Source organism: Bos taurus, chromosome 4 (genome assembly GCF_002263795.3).
Source record: "Bos taurus isolate L1 Dominette 01449 registration number 42190680 breed Hereford chromosome 4, ARS-UCD2.0, whole genome shotgun sequence".
Classification (NCBI taxonomy): Eukaryota; Metazoa; Chordata; class Mammalia; order Artiodactyla; family Bovidae; genus Bos; species Bos taurus.
Window position 1 is genome coordinate 44,781,512 of NC_037331.1, and position 25,209 is coordinate 44,806,720.

Below are 25,209 nucleotides of genomic sequence, written 5' to 3' on the forward strand. Positions count from 1 at the left end.
TCCATGTCCCCTGTTCCTTGTTGGTAGGGAACAGACTCCAGCCTTCAGGACCTTCCCTGAATCCCAAAGAGTAGATTCAAACAGTTGCTAGTCAGGGAAGGGAGAGGATGCAGAGACAAAGGAGGAACAATAAACAATAGTGCAACCTTGTGGCAGAGTCCTGTTCTGCCTAAAGGGAAACACATAACAATATCTTTGCATTTTTATAGAACTAAAACCCCCACCAAGCGGAAGATATCTGCATTCTTCATTCCAGAGAAGACCACTGAGGCCAGATTAAAAGAACTAGAGCAGCATCAAGAAACTATGCGAGACCAGGATAAAGGAGTGCAGGCTCTACACACACCCTAATCTTGGTCAGCAACCCCACTCTTAAACTACCGCTATAAAATTCCTCACCAAATCCTCCTGGGGTAGAATAGTTTTTCAGGGCAGGAATACACTGTTGTCCTCCTTGGCCCGGCAAAGCAACAAAGCTTTTCTTTTCTATTTCACTCAGAACTCCATCTCTGAGATTTGATTCAGCACCAGTACGCAGAGGCTGACATTCAGCATCAGAAGCAGCAGGATTTGGGCAAAAGTTTTAATATGGATATCAGAGATGGTGGAAGGCATAATGGAAAGCAGTGAACACTAAGCAAAGAGGGAAATTGGCAACATATGGGATGATGAGGAGAGTTTCCAGTTTGGAGAAAAGGGTTCATGTTTGGAAAAAGAAAATGAGTTATGCAGTTAGGGCAGCAGTCCTGGAGACTGTCCTGAACACTGGTGATAGAAGAATGACAAGGCAGAAGCATGTTTTTAGATTGACTTCAAACCTCTAAGGAACCCTTCCTTTGGGTTACTATCCCTTCTCTACTTCAATCATGCTGGCTGGTGGGGGCTGTCAAACTGTGTATTCCACCTCTCTGCCAATGGAGTGAGGATACACCTCTGGCCATGCCCATCATATGACACCATTCATGTACATGTGATTGGTCAATCAGAAACCTTACTCACATTTTCCCATGGAGTTGCTTATAGGGCTCTGTGGCCATGGCCACTCTCACAATGACTGCTGACCTGAAAAAGAGTCTCCTGTAAAGGAGAGAGTTCTGTGGGCATTTGAGTTTCCAGTTCTAGGTATCTCTGTGGCCAGTTTCATCTAAGCCCTCCCTGTTTTGATTACAAGAACTAAATTTCCTTCTTTTTTGCTTAAGCTAGTTTCTCTCACTTAGAATTCAAAATAGGTCTGACTGATACAAGAGAAAAAAAGTAAATCTATGATCTTTAGGTATCTTGACAAAAATTTACAGAGGAAGTTGGTACAGGAGGAAGAGATTGATTTTATTTTTGAAATGCTTATTTTATTAGTGGCAGGGCATGCCTATGGAAATATTCAATGATACCAATTTGAAATTCATTCTCATAAACTATAATTATGATAGCTAACACTTATATGCTTTTGAACTGTGGTGTTGGAGAAGACTCTTGAGAGTTCCCTTGGACTGCAAGAGATACAACCAGTCCATTCTAAAGGAGATCAGTCCTGGGTGTTCATTGGAAGGACTGATGCTAAAGCTGAAACTCCAATACTTTAGCCACTTCATGCGAAGAGTTGACTCATTAGAAAAGACTCTGATGCTGGGAGGGATTGGGGGCAGGAGGAGAAGGGGATGACAGAGGATAAGATGGCTGGATGGCATCAAGGACTTGATGGACATGAGTTTGGGTGAACCCCGGGAGTTGGTGATGGACAGGGAGGCCTGGCATGCTGCGATTCATGGGGATGCAAAGAGTTGGACATGACTGAGTGACTGAACTGAACTGAACACTTATAATGGTAATTCTATGTGCCCAACACCATCCTTTATTCTTTACCTGCATTAACTCACTCCCAACATCCCACTTCACAGTGGGATGTGACACAGAAAGATGTTATAACTCTGCAAGGTGAACCAATACATGAGTTTTGGAGCCCAGGTACAAAGCCAGGTAGCTTGACTCCAGACATCATCTTTAATTAAGAGGAAGAAATATTAATATGTAACCCTTACATGTTTAAAATATCTGTGTTTTTTAACACACATGTTTACTGGGCTGTTTGGGTACATACTGGTTAAGGATTCATTTGTGTTAGTTGCTCAGTCACATCTGATTCTTTGTGACCCCATGGGCAGTAGCCCACCAGGCTCCTCTGTCCATGGAATTTTCTAGGCAAGAATACTGGAGTGAGTAGCTGTTCACTTCTACAGGGGATCTTCCTGACCCAGGGGTCAAACTCAGATTTCTCACATTGCAGGTAGATTCTTTAACATCTGAGCCACAAAGGAAGCCCAAGGATTCATCATCTTGTTTTAGAACTGATGGTATCAGAGACACAATGTTTCCATTTCTGCAGGATTAGACTGTGTATCCAGATCTATAGAATGTGTATTGGTCACTTATTGAGTATCATCTCTAAGAATAATGACCAGGGAACCTTCAATGTCAATAGATAAGAATATCATTAAATGGAATATATCCCTGATTTTCTGTCATTCTCTCTTGTTTACTTGCTGATTCTTGGTTCTGCACCTGTATCAAAACAAAAGCTGTAACTATTTTTACATTTGCATAAATTAATGTGTTTGGGATTTCTGCCCAAACAGGTTCTGCAACATATCAGCCCTGTGATATATCATCCACCTTTATGTACTTGCTATATGATGTGGAATGAGACATTTCCCACTTGTCCTAGAATTGGTGGCTATAGTCCTTGCTGGAAAGAAGTGGCACTAGTCACTCCACATTCTAAAGAGAGCTGCTAATAATTACGGTTGCATGCACTGCTCAGGTTGGAGAGCTGGACCTGCTCCTGTCTGCAGTCCTTTTGAAGACTATATGGAGAGATGAACTGGAGGAGAGAGGAAGAAAAGAATGTCCTTCCTAGACTGTAGCAAGGGAGGAGAGGGAGGTGGTTCTCTCAACCCCATTCCTCACCAACCAATGTGTGTTAGGATTGTTCCAAGAGAATCAGACTTAGGGATTCTGGCTGGCATCTCAGTCCCTAGTTGGTGTATACTGATCTGTCTGCTTCCACTGGGGAAGCTCAAGCCTGCAAGATAAACTTCTACTTGGAGTCTCTGTTATGGACTTCATGTTAAGGTGTTCCCAAATTCACATGCTGGAAGACTAACCCTTAAAGGGATGGTATTAGGAGGTGGGGCCTTCGGCAGGTAATTAAGTTATGAAGGTGGAGTCCTCATGATGGAATTAATGCCCTTATAAGAAGAGACAACAAGAGAGTCTGCTTTTTCTCTCTCTGCTCTCTCTTGGGGATTCCCAGGTGGTGCTAGTGATAAAGCACCTGCTTGCCAATGCTGGAGATGTAAGAGACGTAGGTTTGATCCCTGGGTCAGGAAGGTCCCTTGGAGGAGGGCATTGCAATCCACACCAGTGTTCTTGCCTGGGGAATCCCATGGACAGAGAAACCTGCCAGGCTCCAGGTCATAGGGTTGCAAAGAGTTGGACACAACTGAAGCGACTTAGCATGCACGCTCTCTTTTGCCTCCTGTGAGGATGCAATGCAAAGATGACCATCCTACAAGTGTGGAAGCAGTCACTTCACACTAGACACTGAATCTGTTGGTGCCTTGATCTTAGACTTTCTAGCTTTCCCAAGTGTAAGAAGAAAATGTTTGCTGTTTCAGTCCCCTACTCTATGGTATTTTATCATAGTAGCCCAAGTTGACCAGGATGGTCCCACATCAGCAGACACCACAAGCAGCCACCAAACTGAGTGGAAACAGGACCGAGATGTTTGCTATTGATGGACAGCTGGTTAGTTCCCTAGGAACAGCTCTGCACACCTCCACCCTCATCATTACCCCACATTCCTCCAATCATATTCTTGAGGTTAATGGCAATAAGTTTAATATTAATTAGTTTAATATTAATAATTTTAATAAACTTACTAATCCAAGTTTAATAAACACTTCTAGAAGTACTTTCTATGTGTTAGGTACTGTTCCATATGATTTACAAGTACTAACTCATTTAACCTGCATAATAATGCTGATTATATATATATATATATGGTGTTTTTTTGTGTTTTTTTTTTACCAATGAGGAAGCCAAGCCACAGACAGGTTAAGGAATTTGTTCAAAGTCACACAGCTAGGAAGTGGCAGAATCAGACTGAAACAGGTAGTCTGGCTACAGAGTTGCTATTGTTAACTTCTAAGCTCCACCACCACTCACATCCTTACCCCCAGACCCACATGCTCACACACCCTTCAAAGGCTGGGATGAGAAGGGGCCAAGACCCTGCCGCACTCAAAGCCCCTCAAGACACAAGCGTGGCTGGCACTGGAGGAAAGGAAAGCAATGAGCTTTAAATCAGGTACAAGAGGGGCAGGAATTTTAGATTGACCTACCTGGATTTGTAGTAAGCAAAGACAAGCATAAAACTATGAATTTCTCAAATAGAGTTAAGGCACAGGAATTTGGCAAAGTCCAATCAAAAGCAGAAGAAAAAAAAAATAAGAGATAGGTTACCCACTCCGGTATTGGGTTTCCCTTGTGGCTCAGCTGGTAAAGAATGCTCATGTGGGTTCAATCCCTGTGTTGGGAAGATCCTCTGGAGAAGGGAAAGGCCACCCACTCCAGTATTCTGGCCTGGAGAATTCCATGGACTGTATAGTACATGGGGTTGCAAAGAGTCAGACACAACTGAGCAACCTTCAATTTCAATCAAAAGCAGACAAAGTGGGAAAAAATAAAACTACGTCACATTTGTACCTTCTGAGTTCAGACTGCTCCATAACATCAGTCACATATTGAAATAGCCACTGCCCTGATAGCTTACTCTTGGCTCTCACTCATACCTTACTGAAATATAGAGATGATCCAGAAGAGATGACCCCACACCCTTCTTCGGGTTTTACAATTTGTCCCCCAATAACTTCTTGCCAGTCAGACTCCCAAGCACTCGGGTTCTCAAAGTCTGACATGATCGTGGAAGGAAGGGCAGCTTCTGGGTGGCACTCAGTGCCCTGGTATCCCTGGTCACACCTATGAGAGAGGAGGGCTGAGTGTACAAGTGATAGACTCATATGTGACTGCTACAGCCATCTGACCTGCAACATTCGCTACGTCTCAGTTTTGCTCAGGTATTAGCATCTGCACTAGACTTTTCATTACACTGTTAGTCTTTGTACATGGTGGTAACAACCTTCAGTTTTTCACATGGGGAAAAAGGGACAGAATCCATTTTTAAAAGAAAGTGCTATAACAGTAGAAATGAGGATAATGAAGAAAGATATGGGCGTATATGCACATGTGTGGTTGGGTAGAGGGGAAGGATTGTGAAATTTTCCTGTAGGCTTAAAAGGTCACATGTAAATGTTTGTCTGCTCACCCAACACTTAACTGTGGCCATGTTTTATAGTTCCTCCTTCTGATTAAATTATGTATTTTTTAGAGTCTTTAAGTATTCAAGTGTGTTCCTATCATCCTCATTAGCAATAATCACCATCTCCCTCTGTATACAACCTTGAGCTTCTGGTGAAGTGATGTAGGACAGTATGCAGCAGCTGTTTGACCTGTGCTTTAAGACTACCAGAGGAAGGAAGGAGAGGCAATAGCCAAGCCTATTAACTAAAAAAGAGGACTTTAGGGCTAGCTGATAAACTTTGAAATATAAACCCAGGAGGTTGCATCTGAGGTTTAGAATATATGGCTTTATACTTGTTGAAATGCAACAGTATCTTTTACATCTAAAATAAGGATAGAGCCCATCAGGAGATGAATGGATAAGGAAGCTGTGGTACATATACACAATGGAGTATTACTCAGCCATTAAAAAGAATGCCTTTGAATCAGTTCCAATGAGGTGGATGAAACTGGAGCCTATTATACAGAATGAAGTAAGCCAGAAAGAAAAACACCAATACAGTATACTAATGCATATATATAGAATTTAGAAAGATGGTAACGATAACCCTGTATGCGAGACAGGAAAAGAGACACAGATGTATAGAACAGTCTTTTGGACTCTGTGGGAGAGGGAGAGGGAGAGGGTGGGATGATTTGGGAGAATGGCATTGAAACATGTATAATATCATATAAGAAATGAATCGCTAGTCCAGGTTTGATGCAGGATATGGTCTGTTTGGGGCTGATGCATTGGGATGACCCAGAGAGATGGTACAGGGAGGGAGGTGGGAGGGGGGTTCAGGATGGGGAGCACATGTACACTCATGGCAGACTCATGTTGATGTATGGCAAAACCAATACAATACTGTAAAGTAATTAACTTCCAATTAAAATAAATAAATTTAAATTAAAAAAAAAAGGATAGAAAGGAGGATCGTTTTCCTTTGGCTATTTCATTATTTATCAGGCTATCCCTAGAAGTCTTATGGCACCTGTTGTGGTATCGTTGTAAACACACACCCAGAGAAGCAGAGTCAATCGTCCCTTCTGACACATATACCTGCACATGCCGCGGTCGCAGGAGCCATGCCCACTGCACATGTTGGGGCACTGCTGCCCAATGTAAATGCTGTCTAGAGCCCACTCGTCTTGAGCTGTGTAATAGCTCTGACTCCAACGGAAGCGGGTGGCACTGGACCTAGAAACAAGTCAAGGTATAGTAGTAAAAACATGACATGGGTCATACAGACAAAGAACGCCAGAGTTCAAAATTCTCCAGAGAACTAACTCTTTGGAACTTGAATTTAGATGCTGATCATTTTTCTTTAGTGGTTTAATTTCCACTCAGTTACTGTCTGATTCAACAATTCCATCTTGAAGAAAAATCTACTTATCTATTTATATCAGTCTTAATTTGAGACATTTTAAAGAAAAATACAGTATCAGATTTTGTTGCTGTTGTTGCTTAGGGTTTTGATGCTAGGAAAAGAAAAGAAGATAGACTAATTTTAAAAAATAAATATTTATACAAAACCGTCTTTCACAGATGAAAATGCGCAGTGTTTATCTTACAGTAATGCAGTTTCTTACAATAAATGTATCAGTAGTTATTCGAAGACTTCCAGTTGGCTCTCAATATAAAACAAAAGTTTTGTTTGCAGGTGCTGTTTTGGGATTGAGAGGATGGGTGACATTGTACTATTTTCCAAGTAAGAACGTCTGGGTTCTAAATCCTGCTTATTATTTCTAAAACATTAACTTGCTTGGTTTTCATGGACAAGTTGATGTTAAGTGGAGATAAAAACTTAAACAGTCTGTTACACATAGAGAAACACTTGGGACCCTGATTCAAATGAGATATAAAGTCTAAAGAAGAAGACATTCTGAGAGAAATGCCAAGAGGGTTTCCATTCATTGACTACCACAAAATGTGGTTTTAAAATCACATCATACTTTTCACCTCTAGGAAGTTTCAGGTATCCACGACCAGTTTTATCTGGTCAAAGTGCAAATCAAGAGAGAATAAACAACAACAAAAAAATGTGCAGAAAAGGCGTGCATGCTCAGTTCAATTGATTAAACCCTCCCCAAGTACACTAGCTACAGACACACTTGATCTTAATGGCTCTGAATGATCCATTAAGGTCTACTGCATCAATTATCCACATATTAAATATTCCCTAAGTACATAACAGACTGTTAAAATCCAGACTAAGCCTTTACTGCTTATTTTACTAATGATATGTGGTTGATATGTTGTATTTTTATTCATAGTAGGATAATTTCAGGATTCACTGAGATGCACCCAGTAGACACAGGTTTGCAGCATATCAGTGCTCTTCCTGGTACATACAATGAGACAGATGTCCCCTTCCATGGTAATAGTTTATATTTGGAATCTAATAGCCATCACAATTTTCATAGTCCAATTAAGAAATGTGTTTTAGAAAAGCTTAGTATAAAAGTAGGGACATTATCTTTGAGCCCAACAGAAGACAAGTAAATTAAGACTCATGCACCACTGTCATTTAGAGAGATGACTATATTCTTTTAAGACTGATACAATCTGAGTCAAGCTGAGGGTCACAGGTGTCTAGACTGTGAGTTCTCTTGGAGACAGGGATATCTTTTTATCTAGTAGTTTGCACAGGAACAGAATAAAGTAAGCGTACAAAAAAAGTCTGCTAAAAAATGAACTGATGAGTGGATGGACAAGGCCGGGAAAGGGCACCCTGTTTCTGACTTCTGTAGGTAATGGAGTGAAGAATGTGTTAGGAGTCAGGGGACTTGACCCCAAGGACCCTGGCTCTGCAATTTATCAGCTGCCTGACCTTTAGTGGGAAATTTAAGCCTTCAGGAGCTTCTAGTTCCTCACCTCTCAAATTAGGAGATTGGGCGAACTGATTTCTAGGATCCCTTCCAGCTCAAAAATTTAATGACTGCTCTGGTGATTTGCTGACAGAGGTGATAGTTTATTTTCTTTATAATCACATGCTTACATGAAACCCATGGCATATATTATTTTGAAGTTTTGATGTTTCAAATATTAAAATAGGGTTGGAGGGTTTCAGAAATCTGACCTAATTTACGCTTCTAAACAATCACATTAAACACATTCCAAATCCTTTTTATAAATAATTTATCCTTACATGTATCTCTGAACTCTTGAAAAGATATTTCATAAGATAAAATACTTAAAGTGAATTATTCCATTTAAAATGACAATCCACAGTTTCATGTGCAGATGTTAATTAACAGAAGAGAAAGTGAAAGAGTTGAATATTGGCTTCATTTTTAGTGAGAAAAAAAAATTAGTTGTGTGAGCAATCTCCAGCTGATCACATGTGAGAACACAAGGTGTGATCTCACTGATTTGCAGCTGCGTCACTGCTAAATATCACCCCCAATACAAATATTTAATTTGCCAATTTTCTCTTTCTCTCTCTCTCTTCTTCCTCCTCCCTGCCTCTGTCTGTCTCTCAAAATTAAGTATTCTTAAGAAGAAAATCCTGTGCACTTTGGATTGAGTCTGGAATGTGCCACTACTGCCTAGTGGATCATGAAATGAAGTTGACCTGCATTTAAAATCCAAGCTATAGATTTTCAAACGAAGCAAAACTTGACAGTCTCTTTTTTATTTGATTCCCTCCAGCCTTATAAACTTCTAGAGTGAAATAAAATACCACTGAGTCATCTCTTGACAGTAAGCTAACTTGAGGAATCAGATTAAATGAAAGCTGACTAAACTGTATTTTCTACCTTCAGTGACTGTAATTACATTTACTCAATTATTCTGAAACTCATTCAGTCATTAGGTGTTGATTTGTTTATGAAGTCAGCAACTGACAGCTGTTTGGGTCTCATTAGGCTCTGTTCTTATGTAAATGTCTCTCATAAAAATGAAATTAATTTTCATTGGCTAACAAACGTTCAGTTCATATAAAATATAATTTCTTTGAGCAGGTGTATACATATTCAATATTTCAATCTAAGTTGTCCTATCTAGCATATCTTCTAAAGTTAACAGATCTTTGACAATGCAGATCACATTTGCTTGTCTGTGTTCAATTTATAGTTGCATATGCTTGAATCAAAACAGCAGAAGAAAGATTTGGCAGAAGGAATACTGCTACAAACTAAACTGTAATTTCTTCTCCCAATGCTTGGGAAAAACCTGCCATCTGCAAAAGTCTGAAATGCACATAAGAAAGTTGACAAGTCAAAGAGAATAAATATACTTCATGTTTACAGCAGAGCTTTAGAGCATTACAGGGACAAAAACAATGATAATAACTAGTTGAACATTATTTTTTAAACAATTACTGCAATAATATTTAGTTTAAGTATTAGTCAGTAGAGATATTAAAATAAATAGCCTATTGGACTGTTTGTTTTTCAGAAATAGTTTCACTTTCCTCACCCAGGGCTTTGAAGGAAATTTGGAAAAGCAGAATTCAATAATTTACCTACATGTACATAAAGGCAAGCTGTCAAGAGAGAATAATCTAGTAGATTTTTTTTTCAGTTTGTAAAAAGATATGGCTTGTAATAAAACATCTCTTTGGTTCATCAAGGCATACTAAATTGAAATTCTATTTAATCTCCCAACATTTAATGAATATCCCAACAATATGTCAGGTGTTGTGTAAAAACTAAAGACTTTAAGAATCAATATATTTCCTCTCAAGTGCCTAATAAATGAAGGAGGGCATGGCAACCCACTCCAGTATTCTTGCCTGGAGAATCCCATGGACAGAGGATCCTGGCAGGCTACAGTCCATAGATCACAGAGTTGACATGACTGAAGCACCTTAGCACACATGCACTTATGCCTAATAAACATTGATGAGAATTTGATTTCTTTTTAACTACATTAAAACTCAATCCAGTAGTACTATCTTTTAAGCTAAGAGATAATAATACAACATACAATTTTAGTGTTAAGTAACTTGCAAAGTCCGTTTTGATAAAGGACAGTACTTTTGGGGATACTGTCTAAACTATGGTAATTAAGGATAGTAATTTAAAATGTTTCTGGGAACATTCCCAGAATAAACCATTTACTCTGGGAATAAAAATCTTAAATATATTGTCAGGATTATCTTACAATCATAATTTTGAAATGGTAACCCACATGTCAATGAATAAAAATCAGTGGTTTTTAAATAATGAGGTAATATACATAATGGTGAAATAATGGGGGCAAATTAGAAAAAAAAACACCACCTCAGTAGCTCTGCACAAACTGACAGGTATTTCAATTGCTTGATATAATGTTTTTTTATAATCTTGATAGACATGCTTGGAATATCATTGAAATTAAATATAAATCTTGATTATATTCCCAGCAGTAGATATAAAAGAGTAGGATGTTAGAGAAAGCAACAACTTGTTATACAAAGCATAATTGAGTATCCAGGAAATAGTTCACAGTTGGATATAAAAAATATGTGGAAATTAAAGTTCAAGCATTTTGTTCAAACTGACATAATGATGAATCTTTAAAAATAATCAAGGAGGTATTCTTCTATAATGCAGTAATTCAATGTTCAACTAAAGGAGGTATAATAATTTTAGGTGGTTATCTAGCCAGTTGTTTTTGTGTAGAGCCCAATTCTCCTATTAAATAGTCCAAGAAGGGTTGAGTTAGTAATTTTCTTTAAAAAAGGGGTCTAGGAAAGCAGATACCACAGAAAAATATAATTTTTTGTCTCTTTTATGCCTTTTCTGCTACACAAAACACAGAACTCCAGAGGTGCTCGGGATCTTTAAGATCATCTAATTCAACCTATTCATCATATACGTAAGGAATTACGTTTGAAGAGGCTGTGAATGGCTAAAGCATGAAGTCAGTCATTAACAGAGATATACTGAGAACTCAGGTGTTCTAATTTCTGGTCAAAGCTTCTTTCTTCGGTGAGCTTATCTTGTTCCAGGGTTTAAACAGTACTCATAGTTTTTAACTTTTAAGCCCAACCTCCCTTTTAAGCTCCAGATTCTGAAGTCCAATTGGCTTTTTTACTTGAATAGATAAGTATCTCAAAATTCATAGCACAAAACATAAGAAGCATATGACTTTTAATCCAGTGTCCTAAATCCACTCCTCCAGCCTCTCCCTTCTTAGTCAGTGGTACTACCATTCGACATTTTTCCCAGGCCCAGAATTTAGAAACTGTTTTTGATTCTTCCCATTCTATCCCAGCTCCCATCTGGTCCATCAACAAGTCCGATTTCATTAAAATAAATTTCACAAATGATAGCTCTTGCCATGTCTGTTATAATCATACTCCAAGCCACCTAAACGTTTGATGCTTGGACCACCCCACACCCCCTGAACTGGTCTTTCTGTCTTCACTCTTTATCCTACAGTCTATTCTTTAAACAGGCCTCGTAGTGATCAGTCTAAAAGGAAACAATGCAATATTTGGGGAAAATGTGCTTTTCTCTTTCATATTATCAAATATTAAATTTTCTCCCTAGTTACTGCGGCTTCTGCCTGGGATGATTTTCATTCTTACTGAAGGAGAATAGAGAAAAAAGGACATGTTAAGTTCGGGATGGGGAACACGTGTATACCTGTGGCGGATTCATGTTGATGTATGGCAAAACCAATACAATATTGTAAAGTAATTAACCTCCAATTAAAATAAGGGAACCCTCTTACACTGTTGGTGGGAATGCAAACTAGTACAGCCACTATGGAGAACAGTGTGGAGATTCCTTAAAAAACTGGGAATAGAACTGCCATATGACCCAGCAATCCCACTGCTGGGCATACACACCAAGGAAACCAGAATTGAAAGAGACATGTGTACTCCAGGGTTCATCGCAGCACTGTTTATAATAGCCATGGCATGGAAACAACCTAGATGTCCATCAGCAGATGAATGGATAAGAGAGCTGTGGTACATACACACAATGGAGTATTACTCAGCCATTAAAAAGAATACATTTGAATCAGTTCTAATGAGGTGGATGAAACTGGAGCCTATAATATAGAGTGAAGTAAGCCAGAAAGAAGAAAAACACCAATATAGTATACTAATGCATATATATGGAATTTAGAAAGATGGTAACGATAACCTTGTATGTGAGACAGCAAAAGAGACACAGATGTATAGAACAGTCTTTTGGACTCTATGGTGGGGGGCGTAATTTGGGAGAATGGCATTAAAACATGTATAATATCATATAAGAAATGAACATCACTCATTATCAGAGAAATGCAAATCAAAACCACTATGAGGTACCATTTCACGCCAGTCAGAATGGCTGCGATCCAAAAGTCTACAAGCAATAAATGCTGGAGAGGGTGTGGAGAAAAGGGAACCCTCTTACACTGTTGGTGGGAATGCAAACTAGTACAGCCACTATGGAGAACAATGTGGAGATTCCTTAAAAAACTGGAAATAGAACTGCCTTATGATCCAGCAATCCCACTGCTGGGCATACACACTGAGGAAACCAGAAGGGAAAGAGACACGTGTACCCCAATGTTCATCGCAGCACTGTTTATAATAGCCAGGACATGGAAGCAACCTAGATGTCCATCAGCAGATGAATGGATAAGAAAGCAGTGGTACATATACACAATGGAGTATTACTTAGCCATTAAAAAGAATACATTTGAATCAGTTCTAATGAGGTGGATGAAACGGGAGCCTATTATACAGAGTGAAGTAAGCCAGAAAGAAAAACACCAATACAGTATACTAACGCATATATATGGAATTTAGAAAGATGGTAACAATAACCCTGTATATGAGACAGCAAAAGAGACACTGATGCATAGAACAGTCTTATGGACTTTGTTGGAGAAGGAGGGGGTGGGAAGATTTGGGAGAATGGCATTGAAACATGTATAATATCATGTGTGAAACGAATTGCCAGTCCAGGTTCGATGCACGATACTGGATGCTTGGGGCTGGTGCACTGGGACGGCCCAGAGGGATGGTATGGTGAGGGAGGAGGGAGAAGGGTCCAGGATGGGGAACACATGTATACCTGTGGCGGATTCATTTTGATATTTGGCAAAACTAATACAAAATTGTAAAGTTTAAAAATAAAATAAGGTTAAAAAAAAAAAAAAGAAATGAATCGCCAGTCCAGGTTCAATGCAGGATACAGGAAGCTTGGGGATGGTCACTGGGATGACCCAGAGGGATGGTATGGGGAAGGTGGTGGGAGGGGGGTTCAGGATGGGGAACACATGTACACCTGTGGTGGATGCATGTTGATGTATGGCAAAACCAATACAATACTGTAAAGTAAAAAAATAAAAAAAATAAAAAATAAAAGAATTAAAATAAATAAATAAATAAATAAATTTATATTTGAAAAAAAAAAAAAAAAGAAAAGAAAAAGTAGGCCTTTGCAGGAAGAAAACAGATTTGCAATCCAAACTTTTGACATAGGAGTTTTTAGATTCCTGTATCATTCTCCTTTATATGTCAAACCCAAAGAAACTGGCTCAATGAGTTTCCCATAAAATGAAAAGTTGAGGCAAAAAGAGAGATGAGGAAAAGCTAGGACACTTTGGAAACCAAATTTTCATTAGCTCTTTTTTTCAAATATCCCCAGTACAAAAAGAAAGATCTTTCAATTCTAAAATAAAAAAAGAGGAATGCATACTGCCGTCTTGTGCTTAACTCTTCTTCATATTCGTCATGCTAGAAGAGATGTAAAAGTTAAAGTGATAGTCATATCTGAAGGTGTCGTCTCTCACCAAGTTTTCTGGGGAAGAAGCACTATGACTCTTCTCCACTGTGTGAACTCACTGGCATGGTAAATACTTGCTGATGTAAATTCCTGGCAACTCGGCATACTTGGAAGGCATTCCTAAAAGAGAATCAGGGAAAAATTTAACTCAGCTTCTATTTCCTCAGAGCAATATGTTTACTCACTCAAAACAAGTGAAAAAGACCTTAGGGAAATCTAATGTTACAATCTTAACCATTTGCAATATGGATACAATCCATAAATTTTCCTTCTGTGAAGCTGAAATATTTTGGAAATAAATGAGACACCACAAGGCAATGAAATGTCTTCAAATAGCCACGTGGAAAAACAGAAGGTGGATTAGGGTTCCTTTTTTGACCTGTTAGTGTCACACTGTTATTTGGTACATATTGTCACTTCAGTCATGTCCAACTCTTTGAGACCCTATGGACTGTAGCCCTTCAGGCTCCTCTGTTCAAGGGATTTACTGGGAAGAATACTGGAGTGGGTTGCCATGTCCTTCTCCAGGGGATCTTCCTGACTCAGGTATTGAACCCATATCTCTTATGTCTCCTGCATTGGCAGGTGGGCTCTTCACCACTAGCACCACCTGGCAACATTATCCTATTCAGTATGATATTTATGCATATCAGTAGTATATGCATAAATATCATACTGAATGTATGAATCACCAGTATGTATATAGAAATAAGTATGTTTTATTTCAAGAACCTGGAATTATGTATTTCTTTTTTGTTTTTCAAGGCAGGAGATATATTCTTAGTGTGGTCTACTTGCAGGTGAAGAGACATAAAAGAACAGATGAAGACATGCTACAGGGAAAGAAGAAAGAGACTTTAATAGAGAAAGAGAGCTAGAGAAAATAATGTTGAAAACACCATCCTAGTATATCTATTACCATATTTTCAAGATTTTCAATTGCCCTTTAGCATCTGATAGGCATCCTTATAATCCATTTCTGAGTTTATGTCAGTTCTGTTACAAATAATATTGTTCTTTTTCAACCAAACCTAAACTTTTAGAATTTGAATTCTCTGCTCACTATGTAAAAAGGTGAAGTCTACCTATCACGAGTTTTGGAGAAAATAGACTTACCTCTTGGACGAGGTGCCAGGTGAGGCCATGGTTGGTTGAATACTCTAGTTTCACCTGATTGTCTATGTGTGGGGTATATTTCTGGCCACAGCCCATCACCAAACTGAACTGAATCATGTAAGATGCTCCTATCTGCATTGATTGTGTTTCCACATAGCGCATACTGGAGGCAAGTTTAGAATCTCCTGTAAAACTGAAAGACAGAGGTAGAAATTAGAAAATTTAAAAAAGCAATATATTATGGAAAAATTAAGCTCTTCATTTCATACCATATGCCAAAATAATTTTATTTTACTTATTTAAACCTTGCCAAGTTCTAGAATGGATTTCAATTAATTTTAAAAAGGCAATTTCAAATAATCTGCCTATCAAAAAGCAATATTTTTTTTAAGGTGATACCTAGAGTGGTAAAACATATTTGCAAATGGGTATGTACTCATGTACCGCTCAAATGTATAAAACCTTTGACTCGTTTCATGGACTCTATCCCAAGGAAATAACTGGTAAACATTTTAACGTCAAACTATAGGGAAACTGGAATGCTTAAGTAAACTGGTATAGTCACTTGACAGACTGTCCATATTTCAAATATTTATGAAGGTAATATAATCAAATTATTGTACATGTAACTAAAATAAGTTTTAAAAAAATTTGCAAAATGATGCATAATGGAAATTTACCAGAATGTTTGCAGTGGCTGTGTTTGGTGATAGGAAATGGGACAATCTGAAACTTTTCAGTTTTAAAATTCTCCAGTCTTCAGTACTCAGCTATTAATTACTGAAAATGAGATAATGTGGTTTTAATGGTTGTAAAATTCCCATGATTTACTGGGTCCCAGGTGGCACAGTGGTAAGGAATCCACCTTCCAGTGCGGGAGATGCAGGTTTCATTCCTGCATCGGAAAATTCCCTGGAGGAAGAAATGGTAACCTACCCCAGTAATCTTGCCTGGAAAATCCTGTGGACAGGAGATACTGGTGGGCTGCAATCCATAGGGTTGCAAAGAGTCAGGCACAATTTAGCCACTTGAGCACACATGAGCACACAATTGAATACTATGTGATTATAAACTGCTTGAAGGTATGCACAATTACTTTTTCAGAGAAAAGTTCTCAAGGAATTTGTAACCTAGCAGAGGAAATTAAAACAAGGACCTGCTTCACTGTAGTTAATATGGTTCAGTGTAAATATTCCCAGGGCCAACCACACTGGGATTTATCTGCCAGGGTACTTGGTACTGTGATTCTGAAGCAGGTTATACCATCTTCAATGGTAAGAGGGCTTAGATGGAGTAGACAAAGGTGATAATGCAATACTTCTGGAAATCTTTGAGGCATTTAGTATTTTTTTTTCTTAAATCTGTTTGCCAAATCAGCAAAATAAGAAGTTACTACTCTCACTTGCTTCTTGAAGAGTTTATGATGTTACTTAAAGATGGAATTTTGTCCATATGGAAGATGATCATGGTTTTGGGCTCACGGTTATAAAATGTAAGTAGCTTTTCCCAGACAATGACTACTTATTGTTTAAGTTTTAAATTAAAGTTTTGCACTAGGACAACAAATAGAGGAATGAAATGTAAGAGACTGAATCTCTGCTTTAGTGTACTGTTCATAAATGAAGGGTAAAGTCATATTCAGTACTGCTAGGCTTACAAATCCAGCGCTTCCTCTTGTTTGTTGTATTGATATAGATGCCCACCAGTTACTGAGTTAGGTTATACTCTCAGACTGTGCTTAGCACAATATCCACATTATATTCCTTAGTTCCATCCTTACAAATAACTGTGAAGTAGGAACAATTGCCTCTGGTTAACAAATGACAACAATCTCAGATATGCAGATGATTCCACTCTTAATGGCAGAAAATGAAGAGGAAAAAAAGAGCCTCTTGATGAGAGTCAAAGAGGAGAATGAAAAAGCTGGTTTGAAACTCAACATTAAAATAAATTAAGATCATGGTATCTGGTCCTATCACTTCATGGCAAATAGAAGGGGGAAAAATGGAAGCTGTGACAGAATTTATTTTCTTGGGCTCCAAAATCACTGTGGATTGTGACTGCAGCCACGAAATTAAAAGATGCTTGTTCCTTGGAAGGAAAGCTATGACAAACCCAGATAGCATTTTAAAATACAGAATTTTCTGACAAAGGTCCATATAGTCAAAGGTATGGTTTTTCCAGTAGTCATGTGAGATGTCCATAAAGAAGGCTGAGTGTCGAAGTGGAGTGTTGGAGAAGACTCTCAAGAGTCCCTTGACTGCAAGGTGATCCAAACAGTCAATCCTAAAAGAAATCAACCCTGAATATTCATTGGAAGGACTGATGCTGAAGCTGAAGCTCCAATACTTTGGCCACCTGATGCGAAGAGCAGACTCATTGGAAAAGACGCTGATGCTGGGAAAGATTGAAGGCAGGAGGAGAAGGGGGAGGCAAAGGATAAGATGGTTAGATAGCATCACTGATTCAATAGACATGAATCTGAGCACACTTAAGGAGACAGTTGAGCTTCCCAGGTGGCACTAGTGGTAAAGAATTCGCCTGCCAATGCAGGAGACATAAAGAGATGGAGGTTCAATCCTTGCAGGTTTGATCCCTGAGTTGGGCTACAGTCCATACAGTCACAAAGAGTCGGACATGACTGAAGTGACTTGGCATGAACGTACGCAGGAGACAGTGAAGGTCCATGGGGTCACAGAGTCAGACACGACTTACTGACTGAACAACAACAACAACAAATGAGGAAATGGAGACAGTAAATGGCAGACACTTAATGAGAAATCAGCTTTGCCTGATTCCAAAACTTCTCAACCAATACACTATCTCTTTGTTCTTCTATTACTATAAGACAGAGAAGAAAACATTGTAATTTTGAATAATTTTCATTTATAGTTAATTTAAAAATCATTAACTTTCAGTTACTATGCAGTGATGCTCCTATCTTAGAGATACAAAACCATGATTGCTGCTATGTGTTAGGGTATGCAAAATGCAATCTAGAAAATATGAAGCTGTGGGATGCAATTTTTAGTAAAATTACAAAATAAAAGAAATCAGCATTGAACAAAAATAGTAGTAAGCTATATGGGCACAAACATCTATATAAATTCCATAGTCTTTAAAACAGGCAAAAAACAAGACAAAACAAAACCCCAAACACTTTTCCCTGTGATAAATGAAGGTTGCTTTTAGCTTCAAGGGGTTATATACTCTTTCTACTACCCTTTATGAGAAAGGTTATCAAAGGCAAAAACTAGCCTTCATTTAACTGTTTGAAGGTGCAGTATATACCCTAGGCATCTGGTTAAAAACCACAGAGGGCATAGTAGCACATGGGCTGAATGGTCCAAAGACCACACAGAGGCACTAAAACTTTCTCACAAAAACCATATAGAGTATTTATCCACTCCAGCATTCCTGAAATAATTTAAGATGATTTTCACAATCAGCACTCCTTTTAAATTCCTTCCTTCTGAGATGGTTTAGTGTCCTGGCAATTCTATACAGATTCAGAAAGAAGCGCTGGGTTTTGCAAATAGTGCCTGGACCTAACTTGTGCATGGTTACAAATTAACCATGAACTTGGTGGGAGAGAGGAAGCATTCAAACCTGAGAAGTGTGCGCTCTGTGCGCTTCCCTGATGATAACAGCTTTTAAAGGTGCCAAGACACCAAGAGAGAAAACAAAACATATAGAAAAGGACAAGTTAAGAGGCTAAATGAGGATGGTTAAACCGTGATAATAAAATTCTTATTTGGCATAAACATCTGTACCAGCAGCAGTTGTGGGCAGATGTTGTTCGGTAGGTAGGCTGAATCAGCTGCTGTCTACAGCATCCCTTTCCCCAGTCACCTTCTAGTAACTGGTCTAGGGGTGCCCATGTCCACCAATGAGTTTTTACCAATGAGACGTAAGTGAAAAATGCTAGGTGGGTAAACTCACTCAGCTTCTTTCTCTTTTATTTATTTGTATTTTTTGGCTGCACTGCATGACATCAGTTCAGTTCAGTTGCGTCTGACTCTTTGAGACCCCATCGACTGCAGCACGCCAGGCCTGCCCATCCATCACCAACTCCCAGAGTTTACTCAAACTCATGTCCATTGAGTCAGTGACCCCATCCAACCATCTCATCCTCTGTCATCCCCTTCTCCTCCTGCCTTCAATCTTTCCCAGCATCAGGGTCTTTTCAAATGAGTCAGTTCTTCGTATCAGGTGGCCAAAATATTGGAGTTTCAGCTTCAACATCAGTCCTTCCAATGAACATTCAGGACTGATTTCCTTTAGGATGGAGTGGTTGGATCTCTTTGCAGTTCAAATGACTCTCAAGAGTCTTCTCCAACACCACAGTTCAAAAGCATCAATTCTTCGGCACTCAGCTTTCTTTATATCCCAACTCTCATATCCATACATGACTACTGGAAAAACCATAGCCTTGACTAGATGGACCTTTGTTGGCAGAGTAAGGTCTGTGCTTTTTAATATGCTGTCTAGGTTGGTCATAACTTTTCTTCCAAGGAGTAAGTGTCTTTTAATTTCATGGCTGTAGTCGCCATCTGCAGTGATTTTGGAGCCCCCCAAAATAAAGTCTGCTACTGTTTCCACTTTTCTCCATCTATTTGCTATGAAGTGATGGAACTGGATGCCATGATCTTAGTTTTCTGAATGTTGAGCTTTAAGCCAACTTTTTCACTCTCCTCTTTCACTTTCATCAAGAGGCTCTTTAGTTCTTCCTCACTTTCTGCCATAAGGATGGTATCATCTGCATATCTGAGGTTACTGATATTTCTCCCAGCAATCTTGATTCCAGCTTGTGCTTCATACAACCCAGCATTTCTCATGATGTACTCTGTATATAAGTTAAATAAGCACAGTGACAATACACAGCCTTGACGTAGTCCTTTTCCTATTTGGAACCAGTCTGTTTCACGTCCAGTTCTAACTGTTGCTTCCTGACATGCATACAGGTTTCTCAAGAGGCAGGTCAGGTGGTCTGGTATTCCCATCTCTTTCAGAATTTTTCACAGTTTATTGTGATTCACACAGTCAAAGGTTTTAGTATAGTTAATAAAGCAGAAATAGATATTTTTCTGGAACTCTCTCACTTTTTCAGTGATCCAGCAGCTGTTGGCAATTTGATCTCTGGCTTCTCTGCCTTTTCTAAAACCAGTTTGAACATCTGGAAGTTCACAGTTCACATATTGTTGAAACCTGGCTTGGAGAATTTTGAGCATTAATTTGCTAGCGTGTGAGATGGGTGCAACTGTGTGGTAGTTTGAGCATTCTTTGGCATTGCCTTTCTTAGGGATTCAAATGAAAACTGACTTTTTCCAGTCCTGTGGCCACTGCTGAGCTTTCCAAACTTGCTGGCATATTGAGTGCAGTACTTTCACAGCATCATCTTTTAGGATTTGAAATAGTTCAACTGGAATTCCATCATCTCCACTAGCTTTGTTTGTAGTGATGCTTCCTAAGGCCCACTTGACTTCACATTCCAGGATGTCTGGCTCTAGATGAGTGATCACACTATCGTGATTAACTGGGTTGTGAAGATCTTTTTTGTACAGTTCTTCTGTGTATTCTTGCCACCTCTTCTTAATATCTTCTGCTTCTGTTAGGTCCATACCATTTCTGTCCTTTATTGTACCCATCTTTGCATGAAATTTTGTTGAAGAGATCTCTAATCTTTCCCATCCTATCGTTTCCCTCTGCATGACATGCGGGATCTTAATTCCCCAACCAGGGATCAAACCTGTTCCCCCTGCATTGGAAGTATGGAGTCCTTAACCAATGGACCTCCAGCGAAGTATCTACTTGCTCAGATTTAATACAAGCTTTTAAAGAGAGACAGATGGATTTGTCTGACATGTCCTTCTGCCTATTGCTCCTAGTGCTTTCTCCCTAACGGGGCAGCGGCCATTCTATGACAATAACAGGAACAGATATGCAGTTGGAGCTCTCTCTGCTGAGATGGTGGAGTAGAAAAATGAAGAGAGCATGGGTCCCTGATGGCCTTGTTAAGCTGCTTCCAGCCCTTAATCCTAGGAGGGCTTGTTACAAATGACAAAATAAGCCTTTCACTTTTGTTTATACCATGGTCAGTTCTTTCTGGTTGTTCTTGTTGCAACAGAGAGCTGAATGCATTTCTGATACACCTGCCATACTTCACAGTACTGCCTGATACCACTGGTGGTGGTGGTGGTTCAGTCACTAAGTCGTGTCTGACTCTTTGTGACGCTATGGACTATAGCCCACCGGGCTCCCTTGCCCATGGGATTTCCCAGGCAAGAATACTGGAGTGGGTTGCTACTTCCTTCTTTGGGATCTTCCTGATCCAGGGATCAAACCTGCGTCTCCTGCATTGGCAGGCAGACTCTCCACTGCTAAGCTGCCTGGGAAGCCCTGTATGGTATCTCTCCTGCCATCTTAAACTGAAGCAAAATAACCCAAGAAGATCACAGATGTCTGCATCTCAGAATCTTGACCACTCATAAAACAAATTTACTTGACTGTTTATGATTTATTCAAGACTGGCTGAAAGTCAGTGATATTAAGTCTGACTTTTTCCTCCTTAATATTCTGATGTTCATACACTACTGGAATTTAATGGGAGAGAATTTCACAGGCTGCAATCCTTTAATTTACAAAACTGCTCCTCTTTGCTGCTTGTCTAAGTGAAGATATGTTTATAAAGGCAAAAATGAAGCTGAACTTCTCCGTTGCAATCATAGAAACAGAAAAAAAAAAAAAAAGCCCACATCAGCATTTTGGGGTGAAATTCTGGAGACAGAATGCACTAGGAATTGGAGGCTTAGCTCTATTCATGTTGATTTGTAAGACTGCCTCAAAAATAAAGGAACAATAAAACAGTCCTCAATCTTTTAATACTTACACATTTTAATGAGAGAACGGGGGTAACTCTTTCCATTAGGGCAAGCTTACCTCCCTGTGCCTTTTCATTTCCACCCCCAAGAAGCCTAGTAGGCTCTCTGTTATGACACTGGTAAGTAGATGATACCATAATGCAACTCAAGTCTCCTTACTTTTACCTAAGTCTTCATAGTCCAGAATATAGGTCCTTTGCCTTCCCCTCATAGCTTAATCTCCGGGGTTGCTGAGGACCTATCTTCCTGACCAGGCTGGAAGCCTCTCCACAGGGAGAGGTCACACCTTGCTCATCTCTGCATCCCCTATAGCATTCAGAGCCTTGCACACCTCAAGAAGCACCTGGTGTTGGTACAGGACATCATGGTTTTCCAACAGCTGGATTATTTCATTTGACTTCTAAGTCAATATCATTTGAGATACATCAGGGATCCTGAACACTGTTATAGAGAAGGAAAACCGAGGGTCTTAGCTGCTGACCATCAGGGTCACACGGTTACTAAAAAGCTAGAAACCAGGCCAACTGATTTCTACTTTGATGTCCTTTTCACTGTCACGCCTATCAAAAACATGCAAAGAATATTAAATAAAATGAGCACGTGAGTGAGGGCTCTTGATGGGAGAAAAGGCAAGTTTTCCAAAACCATAGTTACTTAAATGCTGTAATGAACACAGACAAGGTTTTGAGGTTATCCTCTCTTAAAGAAACTGCCCTTTCTGCATTTCCCCAGAGCCTCATTCCCATCTCCAGAAAAAAGGCTCTCTTACATGAAAGGCAGATTCATCTAACTAAAGTAAATAGAGGAATACTCAGGTCACACAGTTCTTTAAAAGGAAATTCATGTAAAATAGTCAAATCACCTAGGGACTGAGCCATTTTTGACAACTGATTTATCTCTTTCAGAATAGTTTGGTGAGTAAACTATGCGGCAGAAGTGTCAATACCAATGGGCCACAAGAGAAGACAATGCACCAGTATTTACATTTCTTAGAAATCTAAACAGTATTCTGTTATTTTCAAGAAACCCATGGTAAAGAACAGCTCTGCAGAACTCATTTTCAGAGAAACAGAAGACCAATACAAAACCTTTTTGGTCTGATACTATTCAGAAGTTACATTAATCTGCAGAAGGACATGTGAATGAATTTAAGCCTCTCTATCATCCTTTTTTGAGGGTTTTGCTCTTGTAATCATCAAAGAAATGTTTACTAGAGCTGACAGAAATACTTGCTGATACTGTGGAATTAAAGGTGACACAAACTAATTTGTACTTTCTATAATTTTATGTCTCAAAATAGAAATAACCATAATATTTTAGTGGACTATATAAATTTACACTTATTGGAAAAAAACTGACAATATAGAAGCATTTTTTAAAAAGCTAAAAATTCACAATTCTACCTAGAGATGACCACTGCTAATATTTTAGTGTAAATACTTCCAGGTTTCCTTATGTTTACACACAGGAATATACCCACATACACGCAGACACTTACTTTTCTTTCTTTTAAAAAATATAGAATCTTAACAGTCCTGTTTTTTTTCTTTCTAAAACTATTTCATTGCTACCTTTCCATATTGAAAAAATATATTGAGACACTGTCATTTTTAATGAATAAAGCCAATCTACAATTATGGGAGTCTTTGGAGGCTGTTTCCATTTTTCACTGTTATAAACAATACTTCTACAACATGCATCCTTCTATATCTTTGTATAGTTGTTTAATTTTTTTCTTAAGATAAATTCCTAGAAGCAGAATTGTGGTCAAAGCAAAATTTAAAGGTTAGTACTTATTGCTAAACTGCCCTTCAAAAAATTTGTACCAAGTTGTATTTACAAAAAATATTAACAATGATGGCACTGCAAATCCTTAATACATATCAATAATGAACATTGACAATAGTTTTCATTTTAGCTACTCTATGTAAAATCTCTTAATCTAAATTTCTTTGATTATTAGAAAAGTTAACATGATATTTATGTTAACTATTCATTACCTAGTTGTAGTTTTCTGGGGTGTTAAAGTAGCCTTTCATGTAATTTGCCCATCATTAGAATTGGAATTTATCTTTTCCTTACTTATTTGTACAAATTTTTCACATATTTGGGATATGTAGTCTGGTATAAATGTTGCAAATAACTCCTTCTTCCCAGTTTTTGCCATGTATTGTTTTCAGGGAAAAAATAGTTAAAAAATTTTAAGTGCTGGAATATGTGACCTTAATGGTCCCTGCTTTTGGTGTCATACTTTATTGATATCTATTAAGACTCTCTCAGAGCCTAGTTCAAACTTATTTTTTTGCAAATGTCCAGTGGACACATGAAAGAGATATATTTTTTGTCAGTAGGGTATAATTTTTTCTTTATTAAATATAATTGTTAATTTCCTCCCATACATTTGTCTAGGTCCTCACTTATTTTTTGTTTGCTTCATCCATCAAGGACTCAAACAAAATACTGAAATCACACTCTGAATTATGGTTGTAATTTTCCATTTGTGATTCTAACAGGTTTTGCATTCTGTGTTATTCAATGTGTGGAGACACCTGACTTTCCATACTTCTGTTGACAGCCACCCCCTATGGCATCACCTGTGTTTCTGATATCGAGCCCCAGCCTCAGCCTCAAAGAATCGGGGCCAGGACCAAGGAGTCATCTAAAGTTCACTCACTCCACTCTCACCACCACATTTTCCTCCCACATCCTACTTATTCAAGAAGCTCATTCAACTTTCAAAGTCCAAAAATGGTACAGCATTTTCTCTGTTATGTTGCCTCGATCACTTCAATGAGGATTTTAGAGAAAGAAGATGTAAAACATGAGGCTTTAACATGTTGTATTCATATGATAGGCTGTTTTATTAATTTTCCCTTTGTTCTTGACTACATTCTCTTTACTGGTCTCTCAACTAGAGTAATTCTCTATGTAAGAAATTTCTAGATGCAAATGTATTTTATGACAAACTTTTTTACTTACTTCAATCCATTTACAGCTTCAAACAAATTTGAAATTTCTACATATAATGCATTTTTTCATGTGTTTATTCAGTACTTCATTTTAAAAGTCCTTATGGATTTCTAAGTGAAATCCTTAG

General features: G+C 38.6%; 1 protein-coding gene across 6 annotated transcripts in view; it reads right to left on the minus strand.

Annotated features, from left to right (window-relative positions):
• The window catches only part of RELN (reelin), a 558,501-nt gene that overhangs the window by 128,711 nt on the left and 404,581 nt on the right, over positions 1-25,209 (minus strand). For all 6 annotated transcript variants that reach the window (NM_001206458.2, XM_005205336.5, XM_059885396.1 and 3 more), the window contains 4 exons: positions 15,232-15,424; positions 14,123-14,235; positions 6,458-6,595; positions 4,848-5,034 (listed from right to left, as the gene is read on the minus strand). In NM_001206458.2, coding sequence (NP_001193387.1) covers positions 4,848-5,034; positions 6,458-6,595; positions 14,123-14,235; positions 15,232-15,424 — 631 coding nt within the window. The remainder of the gene's footprint in view (positions 1-4,847; positions 5,035-6,457; positions 6,596-14,122; positions 14,236-15,231; positions 15,425-25,209) is intronic.